Source organism: Chiloscyllium punctatum, chromosome 5, assembly GCF_047496795.1.
Source record: "Chiloscyllium punctatum isolate Juve2018m chromosome 5, sChiPun1.3, whole genome shotgun sequence".
NCBI classification, from domain to species: Eukaryota; Metazoa; Chordata; class Chondrichthyes; order Orectolobiformes; family Hemiscylliidae; genus Chiloscyllium; species Chiloscyllium punctatum.
In genome coordinates, this window is record NC_092743.1 from 65,898,625 (window position 1) to 65,919,213 (window position 20,589).

At 41.7% G+C, this 20,589-nt stretch overlaps 2 protein-coding genes across 5 annotated transcripts in view; one reads left to right on the forward strand and one right to left on the reverse strand.

The window, feature by feature from the left end:
* Positions 1 to 13,051, forward strand: part of spidr (scaffold protein involved in DNA repair) — a 269,145-nt gene extending 256,094 nt beyond the window's left edge. For all 4 annotated transcript variants that reach the window (XM_072570486.1, XM_072570488.1, XM_072570489.1 and 1 more), the window contains 2 exons: positions 1,892 to 1,945; positions 12,791 to 13,051. In XM_072570486.1, the coding sequence (XP_072426587.1) occupies positions 1,892 to 1,945; positions 12,791 to 12,916 (180 nt within the window). In that variant the 3' untranslated portion in view covers positions 12,917 to 13,051. The remainder of the gene's footprint in view (positions 1 to 1,891; positions 1,946 to 12,790) is intronic.
* Positions 13,052 to 18,855: 5,804 nt separating this feature from the next.
* cebpd (CCAAT enhancer binding protein delta) lies at positions 18,856 to 20,231 on the reverse strand. Its single transcript, XM_072570490.1, has one exon. It carries the CDS (start codon positions 20,103 to 20,105, stop codon positions 19,227 to 19,229), a length of 879 nt encoding a protein of 292 aa, XP_072426591.1. The 5' UTR covers positions 20,106 to 20,231; the 3' UTR covers positions 18,856 to 19,226.
* Between the last annotated feature and the right edge of the window lie 358 nt (positions 20,232 to 20,589).

Here is a 20,589-nt window from a genome sequence, read left to right on the forward strand (position 1 = left end):
CACCTTCTCTAGCAGGTACATCCACATACTGAATCAGAAAATTTTCTTGTACACACTTAACAAATTCCTCTCCATCTAAACCCTTAACACTATGGCAGTCCCAGTCTATGTTTGGCAAGTTAAAATCCCCTACCATAACCACCCTATTTTTCTTACGATAGCTGAGATCTCCTTACAAGTTTGTTTCTCAACTTCCCTCTGACTATTAGGAGATCTATAATACAATCCCAATAAGGTGATCATCCCTTTCTTATTTCTCAGTTCCACCCAAATAACTTCCCTGGATATATTTCCAGGAATATTCTCCCTCAGCACAGCTGTAATGCTATTCCTTATCAAAAACGCCACTCCCCCTCCTCTCTTGCCTCCCTTTCTATCCTTCCTGTAGTATTTGTATCCTGGAACATTTATCTGCCAGTCCTGCCCACCCCTGAGCTATGTTTCTGTAATCGCTATGATATCCCTATCCCATGTTCCTAACCATGCCCTGAGTTCATCTGCCTTCCCCATTCAGCCCCTTGCATTGAAATAAGTGCAGTTTAATTTATTAGTCCTACCTTGTCCCTGCCTACCCTGACTGTTTGTTATGTAATATTAGAACTAGCTACTTTGACATCTTTGTAAAACAGTCACATCTTAGACTGGCCTGAAAGTTATTTTGTTAAAACTTGAAACATTTTTGTCATGAAGGTCAAGTTACCTCTTATTTGGACTTTTTGTGTTTTATTCCTTCTATATTGGTTTATTTTTGTTAAGAGGGTAAGATGATCTAAGACCTCTTTTATTCATGAGTAATAATATATACTCAATTGGACAGTATTGTAAGCATTTCAGTCGTAGTTGTATATAGGCCATTGTGAAATAATGCTTAACATCACATTATGAAATTTCCTTTCACTGTATACCACTTTGCCGTACGTAACTGCTCATTAAGGATGTTGCACTGCAGTGTGATTGGTATATCTTGATAAATTTCACCTGGAATTCAAGTTCAGATTAACTGAATCAGGAACTATATGAAGGCTTTCCTGCTGAATAATTTGGCCAATAAGGTTAATATTCATTAAGTAATGCGTCTTAATGTTTACAAGTACATGGATTAAATAAAGTGAAGCAAGTGATGAGGAAGTGGTGAATGTCAAACATAATATTTAGAATGGAATGTTCAGCAAAATTTTAAAACTTGAAAAACCAATAGGATACTAAACTTGCCCAAAGGTATATACTCAGTTAACAGTGTTCTTTCTAAACATTTCCTTTGCATCATACCACACAGAAATCTATTTGTGATAGTACGTGCATAGCATCCTTAAAGTAATTTTATTACTTTTATGCACTTCTTTATCGGGCCTTTAAGACAATTTCCTCAGACATTTGACTGAAGATTGTGTTTGTATGGTATTCCTGTGTCTTTGTACTTCCATTTGACAAGGGCAAACAAAGTTTGTTTGTGAACATAATCCCAAATACCATACAGTACTAATATTTTAATTGTCTTCAAGAGTAATACTAGAGAGAATTCGTGCAATTGTGGCATGTAAAAGGATTGAACGTGATTTGAGTGCCTTTGAGAAAAATTGACCAGGTATCAGTTTTGCTAACTTTTCTGATTATGAAGGGTATGCTCACTGGTAATTGAGGTTGATTTTGGAAGTAAATGTAAAAATTATACATGTGGAATTGAGTTAAATTCCAGAAAGTAGGCCTGCATATATCAGTATTATGGGAGGTCTGTTTGTTGGGGAAAGCAAGTTGTAGAATTTTCAGAATTGTACCAGTTAGTGCAGGTGGAGTCAAGGCAAAGATTTTCTTCATTTTGGAATATACCAAAATCCAGTGTGTTCACAAATCTGATCAAATTTTGTTTCTGTTCCCTCATTTCCAAATACAGCTTCTAGAACCAAGTATTTCATCTCTTCTGCTGCATTCATCCAGTGATGAAGGGGTGAGTTAATTTCATATACATATAGATCCATTTTTGAAGTTAAAGTTGATGAGCATTTTTTTTATTCTGAAAAGGAACTGTTTATAGAAGTGACTGCATTCCTCCATTTTAAAATTGTAGAAATTCAGCAATTCAATCCATCACTTAATTATGTTTTCTATAACTAACTCTCCAATTCCACAAACCAGAACAAATCCGATTTATTGTTTACAGACTATACATCTAACCTTCAGTGTTGTGGTACTTCTGTTTGTGATATTTTACAGTCTCCTGTCAGCAGGGAGAAGTTGCGTAGCTGGTGAAATCCAGTGTGGAGCTGCCTGACTGCCCCTATTATGGTTCCTACTTGCACCTATTAAGCATAGTAATGGCCAATAAAGAGCTTCATCCTGTCCTACTGCTATTTTACCCAGGTCACAAGTGGCCCGTGCCAATCATGTGGCCGTGTGAGCTGGTGTTGGGAATAGGGGAAGGTGACTTCCTTTGGAGGTTCACATATATCCATCATTGCGACCAACTCTCACCCAGCTCATAACCCCCTCATAGTCCTTTCTCTCCATCCATCTCATCCTCTCAAACCTGCCCATTAACCTCCTTCCTGCCTGCTCACCTCACAGGGTCCTTGACCTTCGAGAATTCTCTGCTAACTGAATGGCAAGATGGGAAACTCTGCCATCTGAAAATTTGTGCCCCTGGTTCCAGATAATGGAGTGTAGCCTATGACCCTAGGTAATAGAATGTGGTATTGTTGTACTAAAGTTTGCAAATGTGGTAGGTTCTATTCAATTGACAAGGTGCACAATGACTAACATTTTTATTATTTCTGCCCTGAGAGAAGTGCATAATCTTCATTTTGTCATTACCCTCTGTCTGCACTGCTGGTCAAAAAATCTTAATGATTAGCATTGTAAATCATCAGCACACTACAGAAAATTCCTACCTTCCCCATCTCTGTTCATTCTTAATTGGGTATGCAGTCTGTCATAGAGATGTGCAGCATGGAAACAGACCCTTCAGTCCAACTCATCCAGGCAGACCAGATATCCTAACCTAATCTAGTCCTATTTGCCAACACTTGACCCATTTCCCTCTAAACTCTTCCTATTCATATACCATCCAGATGCCTTGTAAATTCCATAATTGTACTAGCCTCCACCACTTCCTCTGGAAGCTCATTCCATACATGCACCAAGGTCTGGGTGGAAAGGTTGCCTCTTAGATCCCTCTTATATCTGTCCCCTCTCACCCTAAACCTTTTATGCCCTCTAGTTCTGGACCCCACCCCAGGGAAAAGACCTGTCTATTTATCCTATCCATGCCGAAGGGCCTGTTTCCAAACTGTAGGGATCTAATCTAATCAAAAAACTTGCCCACCACAGGCTCACCAGTCTATAGTTCCTCTGGTTTTTCCTTACCACCTTTCTTAAATAGTGGCAACGCACTAGCCAATCTCCAATCATCCGGCACCTCACCTGTGACTATTGATGATACAAATACCTCAGCAAGGGGCCCAGCAATCACTTCCTTATCTTCTAGGGTACCCCTGATCAAGTCATGTGTATTTGTCCGCTTTTATACATTTAAAAATATCCAGCACCGCCTCCTCTTTAATTTGGACATTTTAAGATGTCTGCATCTATTCCCCCACATTCCATGTCTTCCATGTCCTCCTTCACAGTAAATACTGATGCAAAATACTTGGTTAGTATTGCCCCCATTTCTTACAGCTCCAGACATAGGCTGCCTTGGTGATCTTTTGAGGGGCTCTATTCTGTCCTTAGTTACCCTTTGGTCCTTCATGTATTTGTAAAAACCTCTTGGATTCTCCTTAACCATATTTGCCAAAGCTATCTCATGTCCCCTTTTTGCCCTCCTGATTTTCCTCTTAAGTATACTCCGACTGCTTTTGTACTCTAAGCATTCACTCGATCTATCCTGTCGATACTTGACCTATGCTTCTTTCTTTTTCTTAACCAAACCCTTAATTTCTCTAGTCATTCAGCATTCCCTACACCTACCAGCCTGTCCTTTCACCCTAACAGGAATATACTATATCTGGACTTGTTTCTCGTTATCTCATTTTTGAAGGCTTCCCATTTTCCAGCCATCCCTTTACCTGCAAACATCTGCCCCCAAATAACTTTTGAAAGTTCTTGCCTAATACCATCAAAATCAGCCTTCCTCCAATTTAGAACTTCAACTTTTAAATCCAATCTATCCTTTTCCATCACTACTATAAAACTAATAGAATTATGGTCACTGGCCTCAAAGTCACCTGCCTTGCCTTATTTCCCAAGAGTAGGTCAAGTTTTGCAACTTCTCTATTAGGTATATCCATATATTGAATCAGAAAATTTTCTTGTACACGCTGAACAAATTCCTGTGCATCTAAACCCTTAACACTACAGCAGTCCAAGTCCATGTTTGGAAAGTTAAAATCTCCAAGCATAACCACCCTATTATTCTTACAGATAACTGAAAGCTCCTTACAAACTTGTTTCTGAGTTTCCCTCTGATAATTAGGGGACTATAATACAATCCCAATAAGGTGATCATCAGTTTCTTATTTCTCAGTTCCACCCAAATAACATCCCTGGATGTATTCCCAGCAATATCCTCCCTCAGGACAGCAGTAATGCTATTTAACAAAGAACAAAGAAAATTTACAGCCCAGGAACAGACCCTTCGGCCCTCCAAGCCTTAGCTGATCCAAATCCACTGTCTAAACCTATTGCCCAATTCCATCTGTGTTCCTCTGCTCCCCACCTACTCATGCATCTGTCCAGATGCACCTTAAATGAATCTACCGTGCCTGCCTCTATGACTTCTGCTGGCAAAACGTTCCAGGCACCTACCACCCTCTGTATAAAATACTTGCCATGTGTATCCTCCTTAAACTTTTCACCTCTCACCTTGAACGCGTCACCTCTTGTTGTTGAATCCCTGACCTTGGGGAAAAGCTTATTTCTATCCACCCTGTCGATACCCTTCATGATTTTGTAGACCTCAATTAGGTCCCCCCTCAATCTCCTTTTTGCTAATGAAAACAATCCTCACCTACTCAGCCTCTCCTCATACCAGGCAACATCCTCGTAAACCTGCTCTGCATCCTATCCAGAGTGTCCACATCCTTTAGGTACTGTGGCGACCAGAACTGTACACAGTATTCTAAATGCGGCCGAACCAAAGTCTTGCACAATTTTAACATGACCTGCCAGCTTTTCAACTCAATACCCCGTACGATGTAGGCAAGCATACCATATGCCTTCTTGACCATTCTATCCACCTGTGCAGCCACCTTCAGGGTACAATGGACCTGAACTCCCATCAACTGCTCATCAACTTTTCTCAAGGTTCTTCCGTTTACAGTATAGTTTGCTTAAAAAATTAGACTTCCCAAAATACATCACCTCACATTTGCCTGGATTGAACTCCATCTGCCAGTTCTCCGCCCAACTCTCCAGTCTATCTATATTCTCCCATATTCTTTGACAGTCCCTTATGCTTTCTGCTACTCCACCAATCTTTGTGTCATCTGCAAATGCACTGATCAGACCAACAATGCCCTCTTCCAGCTCATTTATGTATATCACAAACAACAGTGGCCCCAGCATTGATCCCTGTGAAACACCACTGGTCACCTTTCTCTATTTCGAGAAATTCCCTTCAACTGTTACTCTCTGTGTCCTGTTGCTTAACCAGTTCTTTATCCACTTAGCTAGAACATCCTGCACACCATGTGACTTCACTTTCTGCATTAGTTTACCATGGGGAACCTTATCAAACGCCTTACTAAAGTCCATGTAAATGACATCTACAGCCCTGCCTTCATCTATCAACTTGGTCACTTCCTCAAAGAACTCTCTTAAATTGGTATGGCACGATCGCCCCTACACAAAACCATGTTGCCTATCACTGATGAGTCCATTCTTTTCCAAATTTAAATAGATTTTATCCCTCAGTACTTCTCCAGCAACTTTCCCAACACTGACGTCAGGCTCACTAGTTACCTGGAATATCACTACTACCCTTCTTGTACAGGGGGTCAACATGAGCAACCCTCCGGTCCTCTGGCACTTCATCTGCGTTTAAGGATACTGCAAAGATATCTGTCAGGGCCCCAGCTATTTCTTCTCTTGCCTCCCTTAGCAATTTGGGATAGATCCCATCCGATCCTGGGGATTTGTCCACGTTAATATCCTTTAGCCTACCCAACACATCTTCCCTCCTTATGTCAATGTGATCCAGGGTAAACAAACTTCTATCTCTAATCTCAACATTCATTATGTCCTTCTCCTCAGTGAACACTGATGCAAAGAAATCATTCAGAATCTCACCCATTTTCTCATGTTCGGCACACAACTTTCCTTCCTTATTCTTTAATGGACCAATCCTTTCTCTAGTTGCTCTCTTGCTTCTTATATATGAATAAAAGGCTTTGGGATTCTCCTTAATTCTGCTCGCTAAAGTTATTTAGCTCTTTAGCCCGCTTGATTCTTCGTTTAAGATTGGTCCTACTCTCCCGATATTCCTCCAAGGCCCGTTCTGTTCTTGGCTGTCTGGACCTTATGTATGCTTACCTTTTCCTCTTGGCTCGTCACACGATTTCTCCTGTCATCCACGATTCACGAATCTTGTCTTTCCTATCCCTTGTTTTCAAAGGGACATGCAAATCCTGCACTAACTTCAACCTATCTTTGAAAGCCTCCCACATATCAAATGTCGACTTCCCTTCAAATAGCTGCACGCTGGCACTGTGGTTAGCACTACTGCCTCACAGCGCCAGAGATCCGGGTTCAGTTCCCGCCTCCGGCGACTCTCTGTGTAGAGTTTGCACATTCTCCCTGTGACTGCATGGATTTCCTCTGGGTGCACCGGTTTCCTCCCACAATCCAAAAATGTGCAGGTTAGGTGGATTGGCCACATTAAATTGCCCGTAGTGTTCGGTGAAGGGGTAAATGTAGGGGAATGGGTCTGGGTGGGTTGCGCTTCGGCGGGTCGGTGTGGACTTGTTGGGCCGAAGGGCCTGTTTCCACACTGTAAAAAAAGAAGAAGAAAGAAGAAATCCACATTTCTCAGCTCCTGCTGAATTTTGATATAATTAGTCTTGGCCTAGCTTAGTACTCTTCCCTTAGGACCACTCTCATCTTTGTCTACGAGTATTCTAAAACTTACAGAATTGTGGTCACTGTTCCCAAAGAAATCCCCCACGCAAATTCTACCACCTAACCTGGCTCATTCCCCAACACCAGGTCCAAAACGGTCCCGTCCCCTGTCGGACTACTGACATACTTCTCTAGAAAACTCCTGGACGCTTCTTATAAATTCTATCCCGTCCAGACCTCTGACGCTAAGCGTGGAGCATCCGAGATGCTGAGGAGGTCATGGATAGCACATTTAGTGAATTGGTCACACCGCAGATTTGAATTGCTGAGGGAGACAGTGAATGGGTTACCAAAAGGCATAGAAAGAGTAGGAAGGCAGTGCAGGTGTCCCCTGCAGTCATCGTCCTCCAAAATAGGTATACCGTTTTGTATACTATTGGGGGAGATGGCTCACCGGCGAGGGCAGCAGTTGCCAGGATCATGGCACCGTAGAGGACACTGCTGTTCAGAAGGGTGAGAAAAAGACTCGTAGGACCATAATCATAATAGGGAATTCTATTCAAAGAGGAGTAGATAGGCAGTTCTGTGGCCAAACACGAGACTCCCAGATGATATGTTGCCTCCCAGGTGCTTGGGTCAGGCAGAAGAGCATTCTGAAAGGGTAGGGTGAACAGCCAGTTGACGTGGTGCATATAGACATCAACTGTCTGTGTGGAGTTTGCACATTCTCCCCGTGTCTGCGTGGGTTTCCTCAGGGTGCTCCGGTTTCCTCCCACAGTTCAAAAATGTGCAGGTTAGGTGAATTGGCCATGCTAAATTGCCCATAGTGTTAGGTGAAGGGGTAAATGTAGGGGAATGGGTCTGGGTGGGTTGCTCTTCGGAGGGTCGGTGCAGACTTGTTGGGCCGAAGGGCCTGTTTCCACACTGTAAGTAAGTAATCTAATCTAAAAACAATGAGATGAGGTCTTGAAAGCAGAATTCAGGGAACTAGGAGAGAAATTAAAGAGGTCCTCAGGGGAATGTAGCACGAACAGCCAAGTTTGTGGGATCCAGAGAGGCTCTAATGTAATGAGGGGAACATCGGGTTCCAAGCGTCTGATTATGATAGTAGACTGTAGTCAGAGACACATAGAGTCCATCTGCAGCTCCAGAGCTGTGATTCAGTCAAACAAGAGCTACCCTGGCTAGCACGTGCACTGACAGCAATCCAGAGATCATTACCTTTGATGTCCTCTTCACCTGAGAGTCCATCACCACCTATATTTTCTAAAGCAGCGTACTTGTTTGAAGTGGGGCTAGCCTCAGAAGACTTCTGCACTACCTGTCTACCTGTCCTACCTTTCCTGGAGTTAACCCATCTACCTGATTATATCTGTGGCTTTTCTCCCTTCCTATAACTGCTGTCAATCACACTATTGTAAATTCCTCATTGCCTGTACCGGCTGCTGCAACTGATCCATTCGATCTAATAGGTTTCGCAACCAAAGACACTTCCTGAAGACATAATCATCAGCAACACGGAAACTCTCCCGAAACTCCTACACCCAACAGGAAGAGCATATCACTCTATTAAAGGCCATCTTTTCTCCTTCACAATCTACAGTCCAGAAAATAGCACCATCTTTTTGCTCTAAAAAACAGTGCTCCAGGCTAACTTGGTACTTATGTTTTATATTTTTAAAATTTAATCATGAGACAGATTTCAATAATACATATTATCAAGAAAGAACCCACTTTACTCACTACTGTAGACTTACAGCAAGGTTACACATTAAAAAACTATGCATTTATCTATTCCTGTGCTGTGAGCTCTCCCACACAGGTTCCTCCAAGGTCAGCTGTGAATTTCACTGTTTGTTCATTTTCCTAGACACACTCCAATGTTCAGAGATACATGAACTCAAACAGTAAAGGCAGTCACTGTGCAGATTCACTACTGTGTCACTTAGCAGTGTAGGTTTCTTTCTGTCTCCCTGACTAACCACGTGCTCACTACCTTTTGTCTGTCTTTCTCCTTTCTTCAAGTGTCGTTTTTTAGATTAGATTACTTACAGTGTGGAAACAGGCCCTTCGGCCCAACAAGTCCACACCGCCCCGCCGAAGCGTAACCCACCCATACCCCTACATCTATATCTACCCCTTACCTAACACTATGGGCAATTTAGCATGGCCAATTCACCTGACCTGCACATCTTTGGACTGTGGGAGGAAACCGGAGCACCCGGAGGAAACCCACGCAGACACGGGGAGAACGTGCAAACTCCACACAGTCAGTCGCCTGAGGCGGGAATTGAACCCGGATCTCCGGCGCTGCGAGGCAGCAGTGCTAACCACTGTGCCACCGTGCCGCCCACTTTTGACTTTTGACTGTTTTGACTTTTTTCCCCCAAAGTTCCAAAATAATGCAACAGCAGACAAAACAGTAATTGCTGCTTCTAGAATTTGAGGAAATCTCCTCTATCACTTTATATACCTCAAAAAAGGAGCAGCTCTTATCGCCACAATTTTTTCCCATCCTCCATCTTGGATTACCCAGAATCCTGTCATTCCCTGAATGTGCTGCATTAGTAGAAGTGCATGTACTTCTAAATTAGAAATTACTGTACAAAAATAATCCTATTAAAGGGACTGATCAGACTCTAAAGTACTTTGTTAGTCCAAATATCTGACAGAATTGATTCTCGATTCTTTGTTTTGTAAAGTATAGACTTTTGTAAAGAAATCAAGTTAATTGAAAGGCTTTGTCAATGCTATATTACAAATTTAAAGAACTTTAATAAATTAATCCTACAAAGACCCTTTTCTAGGTATCATTAATTTTGATTTTATTCTGTAACATTGTCATATAGTGGAAAATTTTGATTTCTTAGATGATTTTGCAAGGGCTGTTCAAGTCTGAATGCAGTTGTGATGTGAAGCTGCGGTGTTAGTGGGGTGCAGTGTATATATTTCAAGGTCACCTGTGTGCTAAATGAAATCATAATTGTGTTAATTTCCATGTCCTGTTTTTACTTTATTACATTGCTCAAAACTGTTCTTATTATCTATTCTTGTGACAATCTTCCAACAGTTAGGTAAATTATAGTTGATTTGGATTCAGAAAATCAGGAAAGACAATAGTTGTCACAGGAAACCTTGAAACTACTGAGAGAGTCAGACAGAAAGATATTTTAAAATCAAAACAATAAGTAGAGGAAATAAGTTATATAAAGCACATCACTGAAATCCATCTGTCAAACTGTTTAACAAGATTTACTGAATGATTAGCACCTGATGTGGCCCTAAGACAACATCACAACGAGAAATGTTTGACAAGTAATTAGTAATAATAATGAGCCTGAGCCAAATCTCAACCACAAAATCAAAATAAACTTATTACTGCATCAATAATAACCACAATTATTTGTGTGCACATCTCTTGCGTAAAGTGAATATATTAAGTGTCAAAGTGTTTGCACATTGAGGATAGTCACATGATAATGTTAGGGATGTCCTGCTAATTAGTCACCTATCAAAACATTATGAACCATGTTTTGTGAAAATAATGAAGCTGATGATCTTGTTTTACTTTAATGCAATTGGACAGCACTTCTGTCAACCATTTGCATTCTGTTAAACACAGAAATTTGAACATTTTGATCTGTTATGAAATACACCTCCGTAGGCTACCCAAAAATTATATCTTACTGTCTGACTCACTGTTTGTATTTACTGAATGGTATGATGTTTTCTGTAGTTAGCTCACAAAAGGATTGATATTAGCAAAACTTGAGGCTTCCCATTTCAGTCTAAATACCTCTAAACGTACAAAGTCTTACTACTGAACCCGCCTGACACAGAAATCACTTTAAATAGCTCACTTGAGAGTAATACTCTCTCCTCTGAATCACCAGACTCCAGGTTCATATCTGTGACTTGGGCATAAAAATTTAGGCTGATGTTTGAGTGCAGGGCAAATGGAGCACTGTACTATACTGAGATGCTGTTTTTTAGATGAGGCATTAAACGCAGGGCCCCACTGCCTGTTTGGGTGGATGCAAATATTCCCGTGGAACTATTTTGAAAGTCAGTGACTGCTGACACCTGGCATTGCTTCCAACTGTCCATACTTAACAATCCTTGCACGCACTTCCAGCAATGCACTTTTGAGTGATGTTACTGGACACACCCATTTTGAGAAGATTAGGGCAGCTATCACTAGTGTCCTAACAATGTTCATCCCTCAACCAACATCACAAAAAACAGATATCCTGGCCCTGTCATATTGCTGTTAGTGGGAATTTGCTGTTTGCATATTGGCTGCTGTGTTTCTTCCAACACGACCTTGACTTATAAAAAGAAAAGCATGTGGAGCTCATTGGTTGACCAGCATTTATTATCCATTCGTTGAAGCCCTTGAGACAGTGGTGGTGATAAGCTGCTTTGTTGAAATGCTGAAGTCCATGTGCTGTAGGTAGACTCTCAATGCTATTTGGAAGGGAATTCTAAGATTTTGACAAGTGTAAATATCTTTTCCTTGTCCACTATTTCAAGACCATTCAGGATTGTTCAAACTTCATTCAAATCAATCAAATCACACCTCGCTCTTTTAAACTATAGAAAAGAAAAAGCCCAGCCTGTCCAATCTTCCCTTAAGACAATCTGATTATTCCAGGTGTTAAGTGAACTACTGAATCACCTGCAACTCATTTATATTCTTCCTTAAGAAAGGAGGCCAAAACTGCACACAGTATTGTGATGTGGCTTCACCAATTATCTATGTGTCCGAAGCATTGCACCCTTGCATTAATGTTCAAATTGTCTTGTACTAAAGGGTAGCATTCCAGTAGCCTTTATTGCTTGTGGTACCTGTATAGCAACATCTTGTGGCTCCTGTCTTGCAACATCTTGTGGCTCATGCACTAGAAGACCTCGATCCCTTTCATATCAGATTTCTGCAGTCAGTCATGTTTAGGTAATACATAGCTTTATTATTCTTTCTGCCAAATGATCAGCTTCACAATTTCCCACATAATATGCATCTGCCAGATTTTTTGCTCATACATTTTAACCTTTCTTTATCAACCCACATCCTTGTTATGGTAGCTTCACAGCATATTTTGTTAGATATCTTTGTGTCATCCACAAATGTAGCCACTGTGCCTTGATCCTCTTGTTGAACATATTGATATAAATTGTAAAATGTTGAGGGCCCATCGCAGTCTCCTGTGGAACCAACCTGTCATAACCAGTCAATCTGAAACATTGCTTGATTTAGATATCTGTCTCAGCTGACCTGACATTGAAACACTCATCTAGTTGTTCATTATTTCTAGACTCAACTATCTGTATGCATTTGTAGCTAATATCTTACGTTTGCAATCCATAATCTTGAGGTAATTCAAAACACTGTGGCAGGAAGTTGCATTCTCTATTACCCCTCTTCTCGCTCACCTTTTATTTGGCTTCTATTTGAGTAGCATCTTGATTTAAAAATTCACATGTTTCAAGTTCCACCATGGTCTCCTTATCCCCTGCACCCCTTTGAAATATCAATGTTCCTCTCATATTGGCCTTTTGTGCATTCCAAATTATAATAATTTGCTATTACCAGTTGCCTAGGTCCTAAGCTCTGGAATTCCCTCCACCTCTTTATTTAATGTTAAATGTAAAATGTGATCTTTAACATTCTCCTCTAATAATTACCTTTCGAAACAGCATATTCTCTATAATGGCTGGTTTATTACATCTCTCATGACAGGACTATGAGGTAGACGGTGTACTTGGCCGGGAGTTGGGACCTCTCAGCTGCTACGTCCGCTCTGTGACACATCAGCCAGCAAGCTGGATTGGATTAGAGGAAGTTAGTTTGCTATACACTCAGTGAAAATGAAATTCTTGGTCATCAGCATTTGTTGTGTATTGGTAGCTACAACTGCATTTCTTAAAGTTTCTGATGTGAAGATCTATTTCAAGAAATATTTATAAATGATGCATTGTAAATAAAATAACTTTTGGATGGCTGGTGTGTCAACTTATTTTAAAATTTATACTTGATTATTTGAGGAATAAGGAAAAATAACTGCTATTTCTTTAAACTTAATTCAAAATTTTAATTATGTTTTCTTTTGGATAACTTAGACAAAATCAAGTTTCTTTTTACACCTGAAGCAACATTTCTTGAAGGAGAACATACCTTACGAATCTTCTCCATTTTGTAAATTATTTCCGAGGTCTCTTGAGCATCACAATATACCATTTGCCCAACTAAGATTTCACTCTGCTGTTGTGTGACTTGACACATGAAAGCAGCAGATATTAATTTGATTGCTTTTTTAAAAATCTTTATCTCACAAGACAGCCTCTGATGCTCAGTGTGTGAGCAGAATCCATTCCCTGAGACTGTGGTTCATAGATTTATGCTGAAAATGTGTTGCTGGAAAAGTGCAGCAGGTCAGGCAGCATCCAAGGAGCAGGAGAATCGATGTTTTGGGCATGAGACCTTCACTTTTTCATATATTTATGCACTAATACATCGAACTACTTATTTGGATTCTTTTTGCTTAACTTGGAAATGACTGGTATAGACTGGCTTCTTTGTTAAAGTCATAGACATAGAGTCATAGAGATGTACAGCATGGAAACAGACCCTTCAGTCCAACCCGTCCATGCTGACCAGATATCCCAACACAATCTAGTCCCACCTGCCAACACCCGGCCCATATCCCTCCAAACCCTTCCTATTCATATACCCATCCAAATGCCTTTTAAATGTTGCAGTTGTACCAGCCTCCACCACATCCTCTGGCAGTTCGTTCCATACACATACCACCCTATGTGTGAAAGCGTTGCCCCTTAGGTCTCTTTTATATCTTTCCCCTCTCACCCTAAACCTATGCCCTCTAGTTCTGGACTCCTCGACCCCAGGGAAAAGACTTTGTCTATTTATTCTATCCATGCTCCTCATAATTTTGTAAACCTCTACAAGGTCACCCCTCAGCCTCCGACACTACAGGGAAAACAGCCCCAGCCTGCTCAGCCTCTCCCTGTAGCTCAGATCCTCCAACCCTGGCAACATCCTTGTAAATCTTTTCTGAACCCTTTCAAGTTTCACAACATCTTTCCGATAGGAAGGAGACCAGAATTGCATGCAATATTCCAACAGTGGCCTAACCAATGTCCTGTACAGCTGCAACATGACCTCCCAACTCCTGTATTCAATACTCTGACCAATAAACAAAAGCATACCAAACACCTTCTTCACTATCCTATCTACCTGCGACTCCACTTTCAAGGAGCTATCAACCTGCACTCCAAGGTCTCTTTGTTCAGCAACATTCCCTTGGACCTTACCATTAAGTGTATAAGCCCTGCTAAGATTTGCTTTCCCAAAATGCAGCACCTCGCATTTATCTGAATGAAACTCCATCTGCCACTTCTCAGCCCATTGGTCCAGATCCTGTTGTAATCTGAGGTAACCCTCTTCGCTGTCCACTACACCTCCAATTTTGGTGTCATCATCTGCAAACTTACTAACTGTACCTCTTATGCTCGCATCCAAATCATTTATATAAATGACAAAAAGTAGAGGGCCCAGCACCGATCCTTGTGGCACTCCACTGGTTACAGGCCTCCAGTCTGAAAAACAACCCTCCACCACCACTCTCTGTCACCTTTGAGCCAGTTCTGTATCCAAATAGCTAGTTCTCCCTGTATTCCATGAGATCTAACCTTGCTAATCAGTCTCCCATGGGGAACCTGGTCGAACGCCTTACTGAAATCCATATAGATCACATCTACTGCTCTGCCCTCATCAATCTTCTTTGTTACTTCTTCAAAAAACTCAATCAAGTTTGTGAGCCATGATTTCCCATGCACAAAGCCATGTTGACTATTCCGAATCAGTCCTTGCCTTTCCAAAGACATGTACATCCTGTCCCTCTGGATTCCCTCCAACAACTTGCCCACCACCGAGGTCAGTTATTAGTTGTATTTCTGAAGTTCTTTCAGAGTGTTTAGAATAATCCAACAAATTACAACTATACAGTGTCTTTAGTGAAGTAAAATGTCCAGGACATTTTACAGAACCATAACCAAACAAAAATTTACACAGAGCAAAAAAGACATTAGAACAGTTATGCAAAACAGTTGGCAAGAGGAGTAATTTTTAAGCAGTGACTTAAAGCAGGAAAGAATTGGGAGGGAATTCTAGACTTGGGCCTAGACACCTGATGGCATGACTGCCAATAGTGGCATAATGGTCAGAATTTGAGCAACAGAAAGTTCTTAGAGGGTTGTAAGACTGTGGTTACAGAGATAGGGAAGGAAGAGATCTTGGAGGAATTTGACTTTGCGGATGAGAATTTTAAAATTAGTGTTTTGGTTTACATGTGTAAATTGAATTGTTTCATCAATGTTACTCTCTCAAAAGACATTAATGTGTTAAATTAAAACACTTGGAATGTGGGCAATGCATTGACATGGATAGAAAATGAAACAAAGAGTAGGAATAAATGGACCTTTTTCTGAATGGAAGGTAGTGGCTAGTGAAATACCGAAAGGATCAGTATTGGAGTCCCAGATATTCACAATGCAGTAAATGTTAAAGATTTAGATAAGGGAACTAAATATCTCAAAATTTGCAGATGACACTAAGCTGGGTGGAAGGATGAGCTGTGAGGATAATGCAGAGATGTTGCAGTGTGATTTGGACATGCTGCGTGCAAAAGTATGGCAGATGCAGTATAATGTAGATACATGTGAGTTTATCCAATTGGTAACAATAATGAGAGGATAGATTGTTGTTTGAATGGCTATAAATTGAGAGGGGCGGAATATTCAATGCGATCTGGGTGTCCTAGATCACCTGTTGCACAAAGTAAGCATGTTGGCTCAGCAGGCAGTGAAGAAGGCAAATTGTATATTGGCCTTCATAGCAAATGAATTTGAGTACAGAAACAAGAATATTTTGATGGAATTTTGCAGGGCATTGGCAAAGTCACAACTGGAAGATTGTGTATAGATTTGGTCTGCTTATCTGAGGAAGGATGATCTTGGTATACAGGGAATGAAGCGAAGGTTTACCAAATTTATTTCTGTGATGGCAGGACAGAGGAGAAATAGTCAGTTAAGATTGATTCACTGGAGTCGAGAATAATAAGCAAATTTTATAAAAACCTCTAACATTCTAACAGAATTAGATAGGTTAAATGTAAAATGTCCCCAGTAGTTGGAGAGTGCAGAACAATGGGTCATAGTTTAAGGATTAGGAGTAAACCTTTCTAGGGCTGAGATAAGGATAAGGATATCTCTTCACCCAGAGAATGTGAGCCTGTGGATTTTATTACCACAGAAGATGTGAGTGGCACAGTGGTTAGCACTGCTCCCTCACAGCACCAAAGACCCGGGTTCAATTCCCGCCTCAGACGACTGACTGTGTGGAGTTTGCACGTTCTCCCCGTGTCTGCATGGGTTTCCTCCGGGTGCTCCGGTTTCCTCCCATAGTCCAAAGGTGTGCAGCTCAGGTGAATTGGCCATGCTAAATTGCCCGTAGTGTTGGGTAAGGGGTAAATGTAGGGGTATGGGTGGGTTGCGCTTCGGCGGGTCGGTGTGGACTTGTTGGGCCGAAGGGTCTGTTTCCACACTGTAATGTAATCTAAAAAAAATAGTTGAGGCCAACACTGAGTTTTCAAAAATAAAAGTACTTCTGGCTAAAGGGATCAAGTGATATCGTGGGAGAGGGGAATTAGGTTATTGAACTCTATGATCAGCTTTGATCATATTGAATGGTGGAGCAAGCTTGAGGGGTAGAAATAGCCCACTCCTGTTCATATCTTTATTCTTTCTCTCATTCAGACATATAAGTGCAGTAGAAAGACAGAATGAGACAGCTGAACGTGATGCAGCATATATCTGAAGATCTTTGTACCTTGAGTTTCTGACCGCACACTACCATGCAAAGTCTTAGACAGCTGAACAGGTGGAAGTATTTAAAATGAAAAAACAGACAGATGATCATACAACAGTTGATAAATTGGAAGCCAATATAGCTGTACGGACAGATGGGACAACAGAGTGGCAGAATTAGAGGTTACTTTAAGGTTATGGATGATGTAAAATTGGAGACCAGCCAGGTGGATGCAAAAAGTTACCATTGTCCCAGAGAACCATCAGGCTATTCTGAGAGATGACTGGTCTTGGTTTAACTTGAGGTCACCAATTTTCACATGAGGGGCAGGGCTGAGGCAAGTTCTCATGGTAACGTCAATCAGTGTGGGAATTGAACCTTCGCATTTGACATCACTGCATTGAAAAGCATCTGTCTGGCTAACTGACCATATTAGAATAGTTAAGGCTGGATGTAACTTAGTACATGAATGGAAATTTTAGCTGTGGGTGCTAGAACAGATGCAAATATCCACAATGGTTTTATTTATTTTTTAAAAACTGTGAAAACTGTAGATCCGAAGCAAAAGTGCTGGTAAAACTTGGCAGGTGTGGCAACATCCATGGGGAGAAAGTAGAATTAATGAAGGAGACCAGTGATTGTTCATCAGACCTGGCAATAATTGGACTCCATGTTAACTCTACTTTGTCCCCACAGATGTTGCCACACCTGCTGAGTTTGTTCAGCAATGGTTTTTGTTTGATATTTATTTCTAGGTGTAATTTCTTGTGGACAAAAGCATGGCAGGCCATTTGGTTGATTTCACATATACTCAATGTTGGAAATGATCATAAACCATTAGTTGGCACTGCTAATTGTACTTTTTTTTTACCTCTATTTAAAATCTTGCAGAAATGTTTTTTTTTATCTTCAAGTGATCAAATGAGTTTCAAATGTTGGGTTTAGTTCCTAGTGTCCAAGAGGAGTTTGCACATTCTCCCAGTGTCTGCGTGGGTTTCCTCCGGGTGCTCCGGTTTCCTCCCACAGTCCAAAGATGTGCAGGTCAGGTGAATTGGCTATGCTAAATTGCCCGTAGTGTTAGGTAAGGGGTAGATGTAGGGGTATGGGTGGGTTGCGCTTCGGCGGGGCGGTGTGGACTTGTTGGGCTGAAGGGCCTGTTTCTACACTGTAAGTAATCTAATCTAATCTAAAAAAAAGTGCAGTAATTGTTGCATTGAAAAAGGTGTGTGTGGTGGTGGTGGTGGTGGTGGGGGTGGGGGTGGTGGGGGGTGGGGGACTTGCATTCTTGCAAATGTTTCTTTTGAAAGGTAGTTGTGACACTTTGAAGCATGGTAGAGGATGGAAAGTACTTGCAAATTCCAGATAAAATTCTATTTGTCACTTTTTCTTATATATTTGTCAACTATTTTGTACAGAAGTAGTAACCAACTTTTTAATAAAAAAGATTTTAACAGGATAGTTGATAATATTAATATCCCAAACTAACAGATTGGTATTGGTCAATCTGTTGCACCACCTCAATTTAGGATTATAGTGAATCACAGTTTACTTGCCAGGCAATATTTAGTGACTATGGAATCTGATACAGCAGACTATCAATTTAGTTTATGTGTTAAAATTAAAATTCACTTAAGAACTAATATTACTTAAAAGTAATCACTTACACGATGATTCAGCTTCCACTATAGACACCTACTACTGGAAGCTTTTACCTTTTGTTCATAATAGTGTAAGTCAAGTATTCAATGGTCGAATTTACAAAAAGAACCTTGGACCAGGCGAGTAATAAGTGTTCACGTGTATTCTTACTCCTAGTATGACTCAGCAAAGTGCACGGTATCCTGCCAACTGAAAATTTTCCATTCACCTTTTGTTTGGTTGTGCCCAACCCTGCAGAATACAGGTATTGAACAAATATACTAGACAAATAGAAATTGATGTATTTAATGATTCTTTTCATAAAACGAAATACAGTCATTATAAAAGTCGTCAACCATGCTCTACCAATCATTGACTAAAATGAAAAATATAAAGTTCATAATCGTGGCATATAAATGTACCTTAGCTGCATTAATGCATTTGAGTATAGAAAATTAGAATTATATAAAAAAAATAATTTAAGGAACGTTCAGCCTTTGTTGCTAATGGCAAAGTTTTTAAGGCAGTCTGCAACAAATTTCGAGGCCAGAAAAATCTACGCATTTCAAAGTTCACAGTATTTGCTACAAAATTATTGATTCTTTGGTGAGGTATCAGGTCTGCTAGGTGTTACTTAAGTTTTGTTCAACAGTCACCGACAGTCTGTATTTGCACTGAGGAACGGTGCAGCATTCGGCTGTTGCTCGAAAAAGTTCCTCATAATCGCAAGTTCCCTTGACAACTGCTCTATCTTTTTATGCAAACGGTCGTTCTCCGCATTGAGTTCTATGACTTTCTGCTGCATCTCAACGTTACGCTGCTTGGCTTTATCTCTGCTTTTTCTCACGGCGATGTTATTCCTCTCTCTCCTCTGTCGGTACTCGGAGCTCTGTCGATCTATGGGCTTCTTGGTTTTGTCCTTGCCAGGTGCCGACCTCCCACTGTGGGAATGTGCCGAGCTGGGCTCCGGGCTGGTGGGAGGAGTAGGCTGGCCCGTGGGCAAGTGTACGGTGGTCTGGGCGCAGGCTGCAATCTGACGGTGGAGCGAAGTTTCCATGGTTTCGTCCCTCTCTTCTTTGACCACCACTTTGGACAAGTCCAGACGTCGGTCGTAGCTGTCGTGCAGCTGAGCCGTGAAAAGGTCCCCGTCTGAATGGTTACCCGATGAGGCAGGTACACCAGAGACAGAGCTCATCAGACTGGCCGCAGGAGGCAGGAAGCCATACTCGGGTTGGGATTTGTCCGGTTTGTTGGTGCTGGCGAACAGGTCTGCTAACAAGTCGTCACTGTAGAGCTCCAGCTGAGAGCCTGTCACCGGCTCCACCACATACGGGCTGAAATCAATGGCTGTTTCGTCGTCGTAGATATCACCTGCTGGGTTCAGCTCAACCAGGTTGGTTCTTTCCTCGCACATACCCCGGTTTGGCTTAGCCCCACCGTTGACCCCTTCGTAGAAATTAGCCGGTTCGAGGGGAAACAGAGGGAAACATGGCGAGACGCAGCGTGAATCCAGGTTGTACAGGTTACTCATGAAGGGGCTGGTTTTTTTAAAAAAAACTGGGCTCCACCACAGGCTTCGGAAGGAGAGAAGAAGAAAAGTGTACCAAACAACCCGGAATCTTGGTTTGCAGCGAGCAACTGGTGCGCCGCGCGCCGCGGGCGCTCCTTTATAGGCACTGCCCGCGCGCGTCATTCAGCCGAGGCCTGACCTGCACAGAACGGGGCGGAGCTAGGGTCAGCCCCGCCCACGCCGGGGGCACGAGCCCCAGCCAGCCTCAGGTTTGGGGGCGGGGAGAGGGGGGAACGTTATATTCAAATATTTACCCCGGGTCACGCTCGGGACCTCGATGCCACCTGTAGGTTTTGTGCCCACACACTGTCTATGTGTGAGGGAGAGAAAACTGCACGGTGAGAATGTGCGGGAGTAATAAGTTACCAAACGCTGCCCTTTGACAGTTAAATGACCTCAACGTCGCCTCCTTGTTAAGGTGCGTGAAGGGCGCAGACGCCAGGTT

Coding starts and splice junctions, on each gene's coding strand:
- cebpd (XM_072570490.1), bottom strand. CDS start 20,105: ATGAGTAACCTGTACAACCTGGATTCACGCTGCGTCTCGCCATGTTTC.